The sequence below is a fragment of the Delphinapterus leucas genome, chromosome 15, assembly GCF_059928025.1.
Source record: "Delphinapterus leucas isolate spDelLeu-1000000601 "Yukka" chromosome 15, BTC_Dleu_Yukka2, whole genome shotgun sequence".
In the NCBI taxonomy this organism is placed as follows: domain Eukaryota; kingdom Metazoa; phylum Chordata; class Mammalia; order Artiodactyla; family Monodontidae; genus Delphinapterus; species Delphinapterus leucas.
In genome coordinates this window covers 8039105-8053611 of record NC_143143.1, presented here as the reverse complement: position 1 = coordinate 8053611, position 14507 = coordinate 8039105, and the positions used below count along the sequence as shown (strand labels likewise).

At 49.5% G+C, this 14507-nt stretch overlaps 1 protein-coding gene across 12 annotated transcripts in view; it reads right to left on the bottom strand.

Moving 5' to 3' along the window:
- CUX1 (cut like homeobox 1) overlaps positions 1–14507 on the bottom strand; it is a 383965-nt gene that overhangs the window by 190291 nt on the left and 179167 nt on the right. For 11 of the 12 annotated variants that reach the window (XM_089895747.1, XM_022587992.3, XM_022587997.3 and 8 more), the window contains exon 3: positions 9745–9792. The exons of the other annotated variant lie outside the window; for it this stretch is intronic. In XM_089895747.1, the coding sequence (XP_089751873.1) occupies positions 9745–9792 (48 nt within the window). The remainder of the gene's footprint in view (positions 1–9744; positions 9793–14507) is intronic. 12 annotated transcript variants of the gene reach the window in all.

Here is a 14507-nt window from a genome sequence, read left to right as displayed (position 1 = left end):
ATCCTGAGATGACTCGGGGGCTCCAAAGTTTGGGATGGGCCTTGGAGACCGGGTAGGAGCTGAAAATCCCTGACAGGGGGTCCCCCGGCCTTTGTCTGAACACTCCCAGTAACGGGAAACTCGCTACCCTGAATGACCGTTCCTTCAAGGAACAGATGTAATTGCTGGAAAATGTCCCCTCTTCTGTTCCGCTGATAGTCAACCCACGTACCCGGCCACTGAGTCACACGGGACTTCAGAGCCACGGGGCCCCCTGCCGACTCCCTGGCTCACCCACTCGCTTTACAGATGCGCAGAGTCAGACAGAAAGAGGCCCAGGAGCCGCCCGAGTTCACAGCAGACGAGCCGCAGCGCCTGGGCCGGCGCGCAGCACCTCTAACCCCCTGCGAACTGTCCTTGGGAGTAAAGCCCTCGGACTTCCGGGCTTTATTTAGCCATGGCCTTTAGATCTGAATGCATAAATGTGTGACAGGACAACAGACCCAGGCCACAGGGCACCCTGGAAACTCAGTCACTTTTAACTAATTCATGGACTATTTACCCAACTCAATCCATTTCGTCTATTTTTTTATTAAATCAGACGGACCTGCAAGTGTGAACGGTCCTTTGCTTTACACCGCACTCAGACGTCTTTGGACGAGAGCCTTTCAAGGCAGTTTCCCATCTCGTGGCCCGTGAGACCCCTGCCCACCCACCGCCTGCTGGCTGCTCTGGCCTGGCTTCCTCGCTCCCTCGGCCCAGCCCCCCCACCCCCGCACACGGGCCTCCTTTCCGGTCCCCACTCATCCCGAGCACTGTCCCTCCTCGGGGCCTTGGCACCTCCCCGCTCTGCCCAACACTCCCAGCTCCGTGCTTGGCTGGCCCTTCTCATCACGCAGGTCTTCCCCCAACGTCACCTCCCATGAGGACCGTCTCTGGAGGAGTCTGCGCTTCTCCGTTCCTATCACTTCCCCCACAGCACTGTCACCATCTGACATCACTCTTGGGTCCCTTCACTAGGACACAGGTGCCTGTCAACTGTATCCACGGCTGCGTCCTCAGCTCCTATTTGGCCCAGAGCTGCACACAGTCGGCTCTCGGGGGTTTTACTGAATGAAGAAATGAACAGAGAGAGTAAAACCCAGCATCAGAGCCCATGTGGGGTCTCACACGGCCAGACTGAGGCTCTGAGTACCATTGGTGCTATGTATACGGTGGACCTTCAGTATAAAGGAAAGTTCCAAATGATGGCTTGGTCCCTCCCATGGGCCATGTCAGCAGGTGACACTGCGACATCAGTTAACACGCACCCCACTCCTCCAAGGGGCACAGGTTGGGTTGCACCAAAGGATCTGCACACAGTTATGGATATTTATGTCTACGGGGACCAGGCATGCAGCACCAGATCTGATACAGGAGCGGCTGGTTGGAAGGGGAGGGAGCCTGAAGTTGTGTTTGCCAAGCGCTTTACACTAAATGAACATCATCTGTCCTTATCAAAGACCAGGGAGTTGACTGAGAGGATGGAGGGGCAGAGGGCGCCACCTCCCTACTCCCCAAGCACCATCACTGGAGAACACGGTCTGGGAGGCCAGGCAGCCCAGGCCCGCCGTTATCGCCCACGTGACGGTGGGTGCCTTACTTACCTGCTCTGGGCTTAGTCTCCTCATCTGTGAAATGAGGATGTTGCTTCTACCCACCCATCCAACGGGCACCTACCGCATGCTCAACGGGGCCAGGCCTAGGTATAGAGAGGAGGCCAACGGGCACCTACCGCATGCTCAACGGGGCCAGGCCTAGGTATAGAGAGGAGGCCAACACAGACGGAAAATCTAGAGAGGGTGGCGGACGTGGAAACTCACATGCACAGAGGAAGGCACTCTGAACGGAACAACTTGCTACAAGAGAAATAAAGGGGCCTCAGTTTGGACTGACCATCAGAGGACACCTCTGTGAGGGGTGACACCTGAGGCGAGCCCTACAGGATGAGTAGGAGAGGGCCAGTCGGGGGGTTGGGGGAACAGCTCGGGCTGGGAGGCAGGCAGCGGCCAGGCCAGGGCACCCCGAAGGCCCAGGAAGCAACGAAGGCCCCAATCCTTGCTGCTGCACAGAGGAGGGGGGGTAGGGCGGGTAAGAGGGGGAGCAGAGACCAGCTAGGGAACCTCTGGTCTCGGTGACACACGACACGGCACTGGACAAGCATGTGGGAGACGGCGACGGTGCACTCTGGAGATGGGATGGAGGAGGTGGGGGCATGGGGGAGAGGAGGCCTGGATTTCCACCTGAGGCGGCCGGGCCCCCTGGGGGGGCGTTATGCCCAAGAAGGTGAAGGTCGGAGGAGGAGGGAATTTCAGCAGGCACGGAAGCCAGAGAAGGGGAGGGGGGCTGTGGGTTAAGAAGGCTTTCCTGCGGAAAACGGCGAGGTCATGTCACACAGGCATTCTCGAAGGAGCCGGGACTCCAAAGAGAAGACCAAGTTAGAGAGAGAAACCTGAGTTTCCCGCAGGCAGATCCTGAGAGATGATACAGCAAAGAAGGCTGTTCTTCAGAGGTCTGAAGGGAAAAGGAGGAACAGCCCAAGGAGGCTAAAAATCAATAGGCAGAGAAGTGAACAGAAAACTCAGCGGGCACAGCATCACGGGGTATCAAAAGAAGAGGTTATCACGAGAGGGTCAGGTGGGCTGAATGTCACTGGAGTAAGAGAGCTGAGGACTTAAAGGGTCAAGGAAGAGCAGTGTGGACGCCAGACAGTGGTGGGTATACGCACAGGATGGACGGACGGCTCTCTGGAGACGCTTGGCCGAGCGCCTGGGGGAGAAAGGAGTCTGTCTCCCTCCCCACCTCCACTGTAGGAATGCTGCCAAGAACACTCCAGGAACTAGCAGAGACTGAAGACACAGGAGGGGGTCCCTGCAGGACTGTGGTTCCTGAGAAAGCAGGAGCTGGGCTCCAAGCCCCGGGGTGGTGGGGGAACCAGTGTCTGAGGAAGGGGCACGTCCTCCCACAGAGGGAGCCAACAGGAGAGATGGATACAGCTTTGGAGATCCGCTGGCAGGAAGGTCAAAGCAGCGGCTCCTTTCCGGGATGGCGAAGACCGGGCAGCGCATGCCTGAGAAGCACTGAGCACAGCGCTTGCTAACTGTCCCGCAAATGCCATTTTGAACAGCTTCACAAACGTGCTTTATCACAGAAGAAAAATGCAAAGAGATGGGAGAAAATAATACTCAGCTTCTGACATGCAAAAATAGAATTATGTAGCTACTGCCTTGTAAGCACGATTCTCTCTTTTGGAAAGAAGTGGTTCATACTTACAAAAGAGTACGTAAATTATAAATCACAAAATGAACACCTGTGACTGACAACATTCCCATCACCTTTGAAACCACCTTTGTGCCTGTATGCGGCAACCTCTGTTCTGGATCTCCTGTTTAGCCTGTTCGTTATGGTTCTATTATATCACAATTCAAATGTATCTTAAACCGTATCAGCCCAGTATTGCACCATTTTGCATTTCGTTCACTTTCCCCTGCTGCGTTGTATTCCACCGTATGACTATATCATTCTTTACTTATTCTTCCTACTGCTGATGGAAAGCGGGTTGTTTCCACTTGTTTATCATTTGCAAACATTCCTGACCTTGTTTCCTGGGGCCCATGTTTAAGTTCATTCAGGGTGTATGTCTGGGAGTGGAAATGCTCTGTCAAAGTATACGTACTTCTTCAGCTGGAGAATCTGATGCCAGATAGGTTTTCAAAAAGGTTGCACCCGTTTATGCACTTATCTTGACTTTTGAATTTTGGCCAGCCTGGTAGATATGCATAAGGTGCATTTAGATTATTTTAATTCACGTTTCCTTGATTATGTGGTTGAGCATCTCTTCATATGTGTACTGACCATTCTGATTTTCTCTTCTGAGAACGCTGTTCATGGTTTTGCCCATTTTCCTATTGGGATGTATGTTTTTTTTCTTATTAATAGGCAAAAGTTAAAAAAAAAAAATTCCTGAATACTAATCCTTTGTCGGCTATGTGTATGGCAACTACCCCATGTATGATGGGTTCACAGTATGGTCCAAGGGGGCAACATTCACATCAGGGGCATTTGATCTTTATTATGAAAAAACGTTCAGATAGGTTTGAATCTTTATTATGATAAGTTTCCAACAGATAAGGAAAATGTCTTGAGGGAGGTGGCGCCCTTTCCTAGTTCATAAAGGTGAAACTGAGCTAGCAGCACTGGGCTGGGCTTTCACTTCATCTAGGCTGTCTTTCCATGAGAAAAAGAAAGCTATTACTTTAAAATTTTAATGTAGTTGAATGTAACAATGTCTTCCTTTATGGTTTCCTGTTTAAGAAATCCTACCCAACCCAAAGTCATCATATTCTATATTTTCTTCTGAAAGGTTGAAAGTTTTACCTTAAGTCTTTACCTGTAATTTGTGTTTGCATATGGTGTGAGGTAGGGATCTAATTTCACTTAATTCCATAAGGATAACCAATGGTCAGGAGACCATTTATTGAAAAGTCCACGCTTTCCTCACTGATCTGCAATGCCATGTTTGCAATATATTTGGCTTCTGTATATGCACAGGTCAGTTCCTGATTTCTTTACTACGTCCCACTGGTGTATTTATCTGTCCCTGTGCCAATTACTGTAGCTTTGATAATCTGGTTGGGCAAATTCTCTGTCTTATTTACTATTATCTTTGTCATTATTGACCATTTGCTCTTGCATATAAATTCTGGAATCAGCTTTTCAAGTTTCATGAAAAATACTGTTAGAATTTTGACTGAAACTACAATGACTCGCTCTATCATCAATTTGGGGAAAATTGATGTCTTTAATAATACAGTAGGGGGAATTTCTTTCCTTGAACACCTTGACTTTCTCCATTTAACTCTTCTTTAATATTGTTCAATAAGAATGTTATACTTTTCTCCAGAATGAGTTCCTATGTGTTGTCATATTTACTTCTAGGTATCCTTTATTTTTTTGTTGCTATCTGCAGTGGTATCCTTTTTCAGTTTGCTACTGATGTAGAGATATGCAATTACTTTTTTATATTGATTTTGTATCTAGTAACCTTGTTAAATAATCGAGGCTCACTTGAAAAATGACAGTTTTATTTCTTCTGCTCTAATACTTGTACTTTATTTCTTTTTCTAGTCTTCCAAGACTTCCAGTACAATGTTAAATAAAAGTGGCAACAGTAGGCATTTTTGTCTTGTTCCTGATTTCATAGGGAATGTTTTTAACATCACTGAGTATGATGACTGATGTAGGTTTTTGATAAATGCCTTTTCCCAGGTTAACAAATTTCCCTTCTATTCCTGGTTTGCTGGTAGTTTTTTTTAAATTGTGAATGAATGTTGAAATTTACCAAATTCTTTTCCTGTAACTTTTGAGATTTTTCCTTTTTAATCTGAGAATGATTATTACTAACTTGCATTAACTAATTTTTTCTGTTAAACCACACAACATTCTTGGGATACACGGAGCTTGATGGAGTCAATTTATTGATACCTTTTTTAAAGACTTTTGCATATCTATTCATAAACAAGACAGATTTTAATTTTCTTTTCTTATACTGTTCTTGTCTGGTTTTGGTATGAAGGTTACATTAGCTTCATAAAATGAGTTAGGAAGTGTTCTCTTTTTCTGTTTTCTGAAGGAAAAGAAATTTTCCCAATTTGCAAAAGAAGAGGACTATCTGTTTCATGAATGACTGATAGGACTCTCCCATAAAACTGTCTAGACCTTGTGGAAATATTTCTGCAATAGTTATAAGGCTATTCAGGTTTTCTACTTCTTTAATCAGCTTGGGTACATCAGAGCATACCAGAAATTTGTCCATTTTGCCTAGGTTTTAACATTTATTGGCATAAAATTGTTTATAGTATTCCCATACTATCTTTTTAATCTCTACTGCAGCTGCAAAGTTATCCTGTTTTCCTTCCTAACCTTTTTTCCCCTTGATTTAGGAAGGTGGTTTGTCTACTGTAGTAGTTCTTTCAAAGAACCAGCTTTTGGGCTATTTCTTTCTTGGGTCTTCCTTTTCTTTTTCATTCAGTTGAATTTATATACTATTCCTGCACTTTTTATTTACTTCCTCCTCTTTTCTTTGAACTTATTCTATCACACTTTTATAACTTTTTAAGCTGGATGCTAAGCCTCATGGATTTTTAGTCTTTTATTTCCCCTCTAATATAAGCAACTAAGTTATTTCTTAAGAGGATTTTCCTCCCTGAGGACACTTGGGTTAAATATGCAGCTCCCCTACAGCCAAGAGAAGTAGGGCCTAAGCCAACTCCTCACCCCCTCAACCTCTGTACGAGGACCCTTCTCAGGGAGAGGAGCTAGGAGCGGGGGAGGCAATTTGGAAGACTTTAGCGTTTTCCTAGACAGTGTGACTGTCACTTCACTGAAGGGACTGCCTGATTACTGGACTAAAATAAACCTTAAATTGGACTGACCCTCCCCACCTCTGCCTCGCCCATCAGCTGGCTGGGTGTAAGAGTTAAACTTGATGACTTTGCAATAACAATTATGAATAACCATTACGACTGTATGATCCCAAACCTTTCAACCAAGGACAACAAATCGTTATTTACTGGTTTCTTCTAAAGGTATTTCCCGAGCATGCCTTCCAGGGTCCCTCTCACCTTACGAACAGCAACAGATCCTGAAGGAAGGAGAGAGGCAAAGTGTTTTAAAAACTGCCCCCGGGGGAACCTGGCTGTTCCATCATTTATCAATAACCACTTTGAGAGCCCAAATACTTTTTGCTTCTCACTTGCTGCGTCGGGTGCTGGGGACACAAGGGCCAACAGAACAACATACAGTGGCTGCCTTCACTCATTTTACAGACAAAAGGAGAACCGAGAAAAAGTGACAGGTGGCTCTCGGGTATGATGACAAATGTATCACAAACAGCTCGGAGCACACGATGGGGGGGTACCTGGCCCATCCTTTGGGGCTCAGGGAAGACCTTCCTTGAGGAAGTGAGCCAGGTAAAGAGGAAGGAAGAGGAACGTTTCAGGAAGCAGGTCAGCCGTGCAAAGGCCTGGGGGCCAGTGAGGACGCCCAGTGCACAAGGACCTGGCAGAGACTCAGGATGGCCATGTATGCTGGCACAGGAGGAAGGAGTGAGCGGACCCTAGAGAGGTGAGCAGTTAGTGAACCACGTGGGCCCCACAAACCACAGGCAGGAGGGCGTCTGGATTTACACCGAGGACCATGAGAAAACACCTAAGGGCGTAAACGGCACCCTGGCCCGGCTAGCGTTTCCCGTGACGTTATGACACACAATAAAGAAGTCTTCACGCAGGAACTCTAAAGGCCTCTGTCTGTGAATTTCTCGCTGTCCGAAAACTTTCTTTTTCTTTTGTTTTGTGTTTTTCTTTTGGGGATCTCAAGTAAGGAGGAAATCTGTACAAATTCTGAGGCGAAGACTACCTTTTCACTAACACGGTACTTTCTACTAGGGGCACTCAAGCACATTGGGATGAACTCAAAGAAAATATCTGATAAATAAAACTGCAGCGGCAGACACTCGAGTGACGGGTACGAGAATGAGCCTCTGGTTACCAGAGAAGGTGGCTTTTTAGAAAAACAATGGGTCCCGCCCCATCTAAGCATCAGGACACGCTGCCCCTGGTCATCCCTGCACTCGTGGTCCCTACGTTTACCCGCTGCTATGCAAGCTCAGTCTTCAGAAACGAGCAGGATTTAGCCCCCTCTGCTCAAATCAGCTTATTGGAAAGCACACATTATTTAACATAAATATAGCAATTAGCAGCAGCTTGGTAGATATTAACGGTGCTATAAAAATATTTACTTTTCAAATAGCCTTAAAAAAAAATCAGGCAAATAGGAAGGCTAGATGTCTCACAGGCATTTTAAATTTAATATATATTGCCAGAAGTAAACCCATCGCCCCAACAGAATGTGGGATAATCTACACAACTGGCTTAGATTCTTTAAAAAAAAAATCAGTAACAATAACAAAGGTGAGGGGGTGGAGAGAGTGTCTATATTAAAAGAGAAATTATATATATATATATATATATATATATATATATCTCCCTCAAATGCAATGTAGAGCAGTTATAAAAGACATTTTAGGGGTAACAGGAAATTTGATTTTGGATAGAATATCAGATATTATGAAATTTGTGTTATTTTCCCAGGTGTGCTACTCGGGGTTACTGTGGAAATGCCCTCAATTTTAGGAGACGCCCATGCCACTGAGGGTGTGGGGTGGCCGGCTGGCTGCAACTCACTTCCAAATGTTGAGCAAAGGGGTGGGGGGAGGGGAGCAAACGTGGCACAACGCTGACAGGTGAGGAGTCTGGGTAAAGGGCGCTCGGCCCTTCGTTATACAAGTCTTTCTACTTTTAGGTAGGTTGGAAAATTTTCAGAAAGAATGAAAAACAAGCAACCAACAGAAAGAGCACCCTGAGCTATTTCAACCAGAGAAACACTAAGCTGATGGGTCTCACAAAAGCCGCTGAACAGGTAGAAGAAGGGCTTAGATCACACGTGGGCAGGTGTAAGGTGATGGCTTTACTCAGAAAATGAGGATTTGGACATGTAATTCTGAGGAAAGGGCAATTCAAGTCCTTTCGAGACCTGGGCTACTTGATGTCCTTCTGTGCCTTAGGGAGCCAGGCACGGGGGACGACTTCCTGCGGCAGGAAATTATAAAACGGAGAGAGGAGCCCCACCTGCACTGCTCTCAAATCTGCAGCCATCACCAGCCTCACTGCGGCTGCTGCCCTCACATGCGACCCTCGCCGTCTGGGAATCGCCTCTCCGCCCTCCACCGCCTCCTTGGATCCCGCACCTTCTGCTGTCACCCGCGCGCTGAAGAGTTGGCCAAATGGCAGCCCCTCACTTCCCCGCGTCCAGCCCCTCCTCCCGGGCTCTCTGTGAGTTGGGAAGCTGCAGGAACACGGAATGTCTAAGGCCCCACCGGCGTGGGTTCCTTAGAGGGCTTGAAAACAGCCTTGCTCCCCCTCGCTGCTGTTACTAGGTCATCGTTCCTACAGGAGAAGCGGAGAGCGAATAATCCCCCGACACTAACATCATTTCTGGTTTTCTGAAGTTCACCGAGTGTCTACACAAACGGCAGAGAAGGAGCAGGCGTGTCACCCACCCAGACTGCCCGCATAACCTGTGACGAACAGCATTCAGGGCACACAGGTCTCAGATGACTGGCCGCCTGCCTGCCACCTTGCCTGGCCCTTCTCTGGAAGGATCCACGAGAAAACGTTCCTTATACTGAGCCCAAACCTACTCCCCACCGTGGCTTCTGCCTGTGAAGTTCCTCTTTCCCCCACGGCTGTGCAGGAAGGCACCAGACTGACGGAGCACATCCTTTCTGTGTGGGAGACTTCGTGGCTGCAGCCCCCATCCAGCTCAGGGGGCCAGTGAGCTCGGGGAGGTCTGTGGGCTCCGAGGCTGAGGTCTGAGCAAGCCCAATCCACCGTGGGAAGTGCGATACGCCGGCCACTGCTCCCCGGATTCCTCCGCCGCTTCTGACATCCCGAATCCCGCCTCCCCTCCCACGTGGGCTTTAATCGAGGAATCGGTGGAAACCTCACTTTGAGGAGCCCGTCACCTGCACGTGGATGGGTCGGTGCAGCTGGGGAGGCTCCCTCCGAGCAAGCACCTTCCGCCAGTGGCACTTACTTTATGAGAACAGAAAGAAAGCGTGATGAACAGGAAGGCGGCTCAGGATGCAAGAGAAACATAAACGCTTACCTCCCCCTGGAAGCTCTTCAGCAGCGGCGCTACCTGCTTGCGCAAATCCTGGGGTGAGAAGGTGGGTCAGGAAGCAGCCATGGGAGAAGAAAAGAGAAGGAAACATTCGTTAAGGTCTCCTAAAAACAGCTTTGAATGCGGTGCTGGTTACCATTACATAAAGCAATCCCGGTGCCTCTCCTGTCCCGTTCCCTCCCTCATACACGTAAATAATGCCAACTGTGCCCCGCTGTTTAAATGAACTCACTTAAGAACACCACTGAGCCTTATTCTGCCTGAGTCCTGGTTACATACACCTCATTCTGAATGTGCTGCGGACTGAAGTGTTTGCTGGCGTGAGTCTAAGGCGATTTGCTTAGAATACCGTCAAATATTATAAGGTGGGTTTGATTTGCTTGTATCTGAAGTGGATTTCGGTCACCATCCTGCATTTTAGCTGCTACTTTGGGGCACGATTCATGGGAGATACATGGATTTTGAATCCACGTCTGATACAGTCACTGGAAATTTTATCCTAAGCCACCAGTACCCGTTTCAGAACCTGCGAACATTTTATCTTATTTAAAATGAAGTAATTGACTAACGCACAACATGGTGATTATAGTCAACAACACTGTGTTATAAACTGCAAAGTTGCTAAGGGATTAGACCTTAGCCGTTCTCAGCATAAAAGGAATACTAACGATGTGACGTGATAAAGGTGTGAGCTAATGCTACTATGGCCATTATTCTGTAATACGTAAATGGTTGTACAAACCACCGTGTGGTACACCTCAAACTTGCACAACGTTACATGTCAACTCTATCTCAACTTTTAAAAAATAGGAAAAAAAATGAAGTAACGGAGAAAATACTTCAACCACTTTGAAAGGACTCGTATAAGGCAACATCTCCTTTACTGAGAGCTGGGGCATAGAAGGTATTTACTGAGCCCGATCTACTGAACCGGGTCTGGCACAAGGCCTAAGCATCTACGTTTTTTTGAAGCTCCGAGGCTGATGCAGACGCCCAAGTAAAACCGACTAGTACTGGTAAAGGTGCACCAATCCAACCATAACATGGGGAGAAAGTAAAACATTATTTCAGAAAAAGAACCCCTGTGCTGTGGGAGAACATAAGAGGAAGGATAAATTCAGGTTAAAGAGATGAAGAGCAGTGTCGCAGAGGAGGCAGCATCTGAGCTGGGAAGACAGGTAGGATTTTTGTAGGGGCCAAGGAGAGGGCTCGGGGACACGAATCCTTGGCCTCTCTGCCTCTGGAACGCTGCAGCTCTCTACGTAGCTCCGGCCCTGGGCCTACTCAGGCCCTGAGCTGAGCTGTGTGTACACACGGGCTCGCTGGCGTCTGCTCTTTTGGTAACTGCCCTTTGTGTTCCTCTGGCCAAGCACCCAAGCGAAAGGGGCCTCCATCCCACGCTCTGAATCCTGCTCGAGACCACAGCGCACAGCTCTGCAGCGTTAGGAAGAACGACGGCTCCACTGTTCTTTGTGGTTTCCCTCTGGACAGGGGCCTGTGACATTTTGGTGTCAGGAAGCCCTTCTAAGAATCTGAGGACAGCTATTGACCTTCGCCTCTGGGAGAAAACTCTGCAAATTACTTCACTGAGGGCTTCCTAACGCCTACCTACAGACCCAGGTGAGGCTCCCTTGTTCCAGCCCATGCGGTTGTATACAGTTGTCACCAGCTCTTTATGTTCAAATGTAACTTGATTAAATTAAAATATTCAGCTTCTCAGTTGCAGGAGCCACATTTCAAGTACTCAGTAGACACGTGAGGCTGGTGGCCACGGCACTGGACCGCAAAGACACAGGACATCTCCACCGCTGCAGAGTGACCTAACAGACAGGGCTGTACCATAAGCTCTTTGCCAAACATAATTAACCCACATTGATTTGTATTGTAACCTGTGAAAGTATTTGCTCAAGAGGAATTATAGTTTCCCCTTTGATTACACATTTTCCTATAGGTTGAGTCCTTAAAGGTGACTTCCTTGGAGAAGTCCTTTTGTTCCTCCATTGGGTCATTTTCTCTATTTTTACACCAAACTCCATGGCAAAAAAATAATCAAACTCTTTGCCAGCCTCTTCTTAAATAAATAAGGCTATGTGCGGTGAGCACGGTAACGGCCCCCAAAGATGTCCATGTTCTCATCCCCAGACCCTGTGACTCTGTTAGGTTACGTGGTAAAAGGAACTTGGCAGATGTGATTAGGTTAGGGACCCTGAGTTGGGGAGATGACCCTGGAGTATCCAGGTGGGCCTGATGTAATCACAACGGTCCTGATGAGAGGGAGGAGGGGGATGAGAGTCAGAGCGGATGTGAGATGGAAGCGGAGGTCAGAACAACGGGGGGCACAAGCCAAGGCTTGCAGGCGGCCTGAGAAGCTGGAGCCTCCCCTGGAGCCTCTACAGGAACGCAGCTCTGCCCGGTAAAACCCATCCTGGACTCTGACCTCTGGCGCTGTCAGATGAAAAGCTTCTGTTGTTCTCGGCCACCCAAGTCTGGTAGCTTGTTACAGCGGCAATAGGAAACGAATACATTTAGCCCACTGTGCTTTTCGGCAACATAGAGGATAAGACAGAACACCGAAAGGGAGAGTGAGGGGCAAGAGGCTGCCAAGGGTGAAGAGTGACGGAGGAAAGATTACGGGCTGGCCCCAGGCAGGGTCAGTAAAGCCTACGTTTCCATCACGAGGAATAAGCCTGGCTTCTTTGGGAGAAACTCGGCCACTGCAGGCAACTACTCGGGAGGTCTACGCACAGGGAGCTCACTGTGTCCCCAGGAGGGGGTGACGTGGCCTGGATTCTCTGTGTGTGTGTGGGGCGCGGGGGGGGACGTGAAGGTGGAAACAGCCCTCAGGACTCTGAGGGGGGTGGGCCAGTCTCCTTGCCTCCCTCAGGAGGGGACAAGCAGGCAGCATGGCTGCACTGAGGTACTTTGGTCACAAACTGCAAACACAAGACGATGGATGGAGTTTGCTGTTTGATTTCCCAAAAGGCTGACTGTGAGGAAGGCGACTCGTGAATGAGGTGTCAGGTATCCCCGGGGTCCACACTGACCACAGGTGGGGGGTACAGAGCGTTAACGGTGCGCGCCCTCGCTCGCACGGGGCTGTGGCGAATCTTCCCCTCAAAAGGCCACAGACTCATATTAATCGAATTTAAAAATAAGACATGAACAGGTCAAGGATGAGAACCTCTACGCAATGCTTGCCTCCCAACTGCGGGTGGGAAGCCATGGGCTTCGGGTGGTCTTTGACTTACCAGGGAGGCCTCAGATGGTCTGGGAGCCCTGGGCGTGGGCTGAGGGCCTGTCTTGCTCCACCTGACAGCTGGTGGCACCTGATGGCCCTCGGGCTCTTGAAAGGGGGACCCCTAAGGCCTCCGACACACCTGAAGTGGCTACTGCAGAACCGGAAGCAGCCAGGCTCCGATGTCAGGCATGGGATACGCTTCCCGCCCCCTCTCACCCCGAGTCCGTGAAGGGGGCTGTGATCAGAGTGAGGAACGTGCCCTCCTCCTTCCAGACTGGGGCTCGCGTGAGGGCAGGGGATGGGTCTTGGTCACGCCCCCCCTCAAACTCCAGCATCCAACGCGGGGCCGGGGGATATTTTGCTGAGGAAACCTAGGCCCGAGGGGCCTGAAATCCAGAAGGGTGGGGACTGCGGAAGCTGGCTGTAGTCACGCCAGGGCCCTTGTCCCGGAGAGGCCCCCCACGCAGTCTGCTCCCCACAGCGCACAGCAGGGAGGGCTGCAGGGCGGCCCTGGGCTTGGTGCACAAGGCACCCTCTGAGGCCAGGGGCCGGTCAGCAGAAAGACCTCTGTTGCCTCTGCCTAGAACAGGCTGGTCACACCGAGGGGGAACTCCCAGGGCACGGAATGGGTGCGTGAGCAAATAAATTAAAGAGCAAACAATCTCTCAAAGTGTGTTAAGAACCGGGCAAGTGAGAGACTGCCCCGCCTGGATGTGAGCCCTCAAGGCTGGGGTCCATCTCCCAGGCCAGCGCTGCCAGCACAGACAGAGTGCGAGCCACCTACGTGACTGACAACGTTCAATAGCTCCGTTCGAAATGCAAAAAGAAACAGAGGAAATCAATTTTAGTTTCACTTCACCCAATATACCCAAAATATTGTCACTTCCTATGTAACCAGTATAAAAATTATTAACGAGATAGTGTACATTCTTTGTTGGCATTAAGTCTTTGAAACCAGGGGCGCATCCCCCCACCTCTCCGTTTGCACTGGCTGCATGTCAAGTGGCCCCTCGTAGCCGCACATGGCCGGTGGCCGCCACGTCGGGCAGCTCGGGGCCAAGCCATGTGCTCACGGATCAGGGGTCTCCTGGGGGAGACGGTTAAGGCCGGCGAGCCCCCACCCCCCGACGGCCAGAGGCAGCGAGCGGTGAAAGAGCCGGAATCCGGAGAAGGAGAGTCGGGGGAACACAAGGGCAAAGAGGCAGTTTCAGGAGCGAAAAGGTACTGGTGTCAAATGTCGCCACAGACACCTGGCCTGGGAACACTGTTGGGTCGAACATCCAGGCAGCGCTGGAAACCAACGTGTGAGGGGCTGAGGAAGAGGCTGCAGTGAGTGTGAGGTGGAGGAAGAAGCGAGACAGGGTTGGGGAGCCCCAAGGGGAAGGGGGTCGCGGGCGGAAGTTAATGACAGTTCCCATTTGGCAAGTGTCTGAGTGAGGGGCTTCAGATACAGGACGTTCATTTGCTTTTCACTATAACTCTGCCAACCAAAGGGACTGGTACCCACACA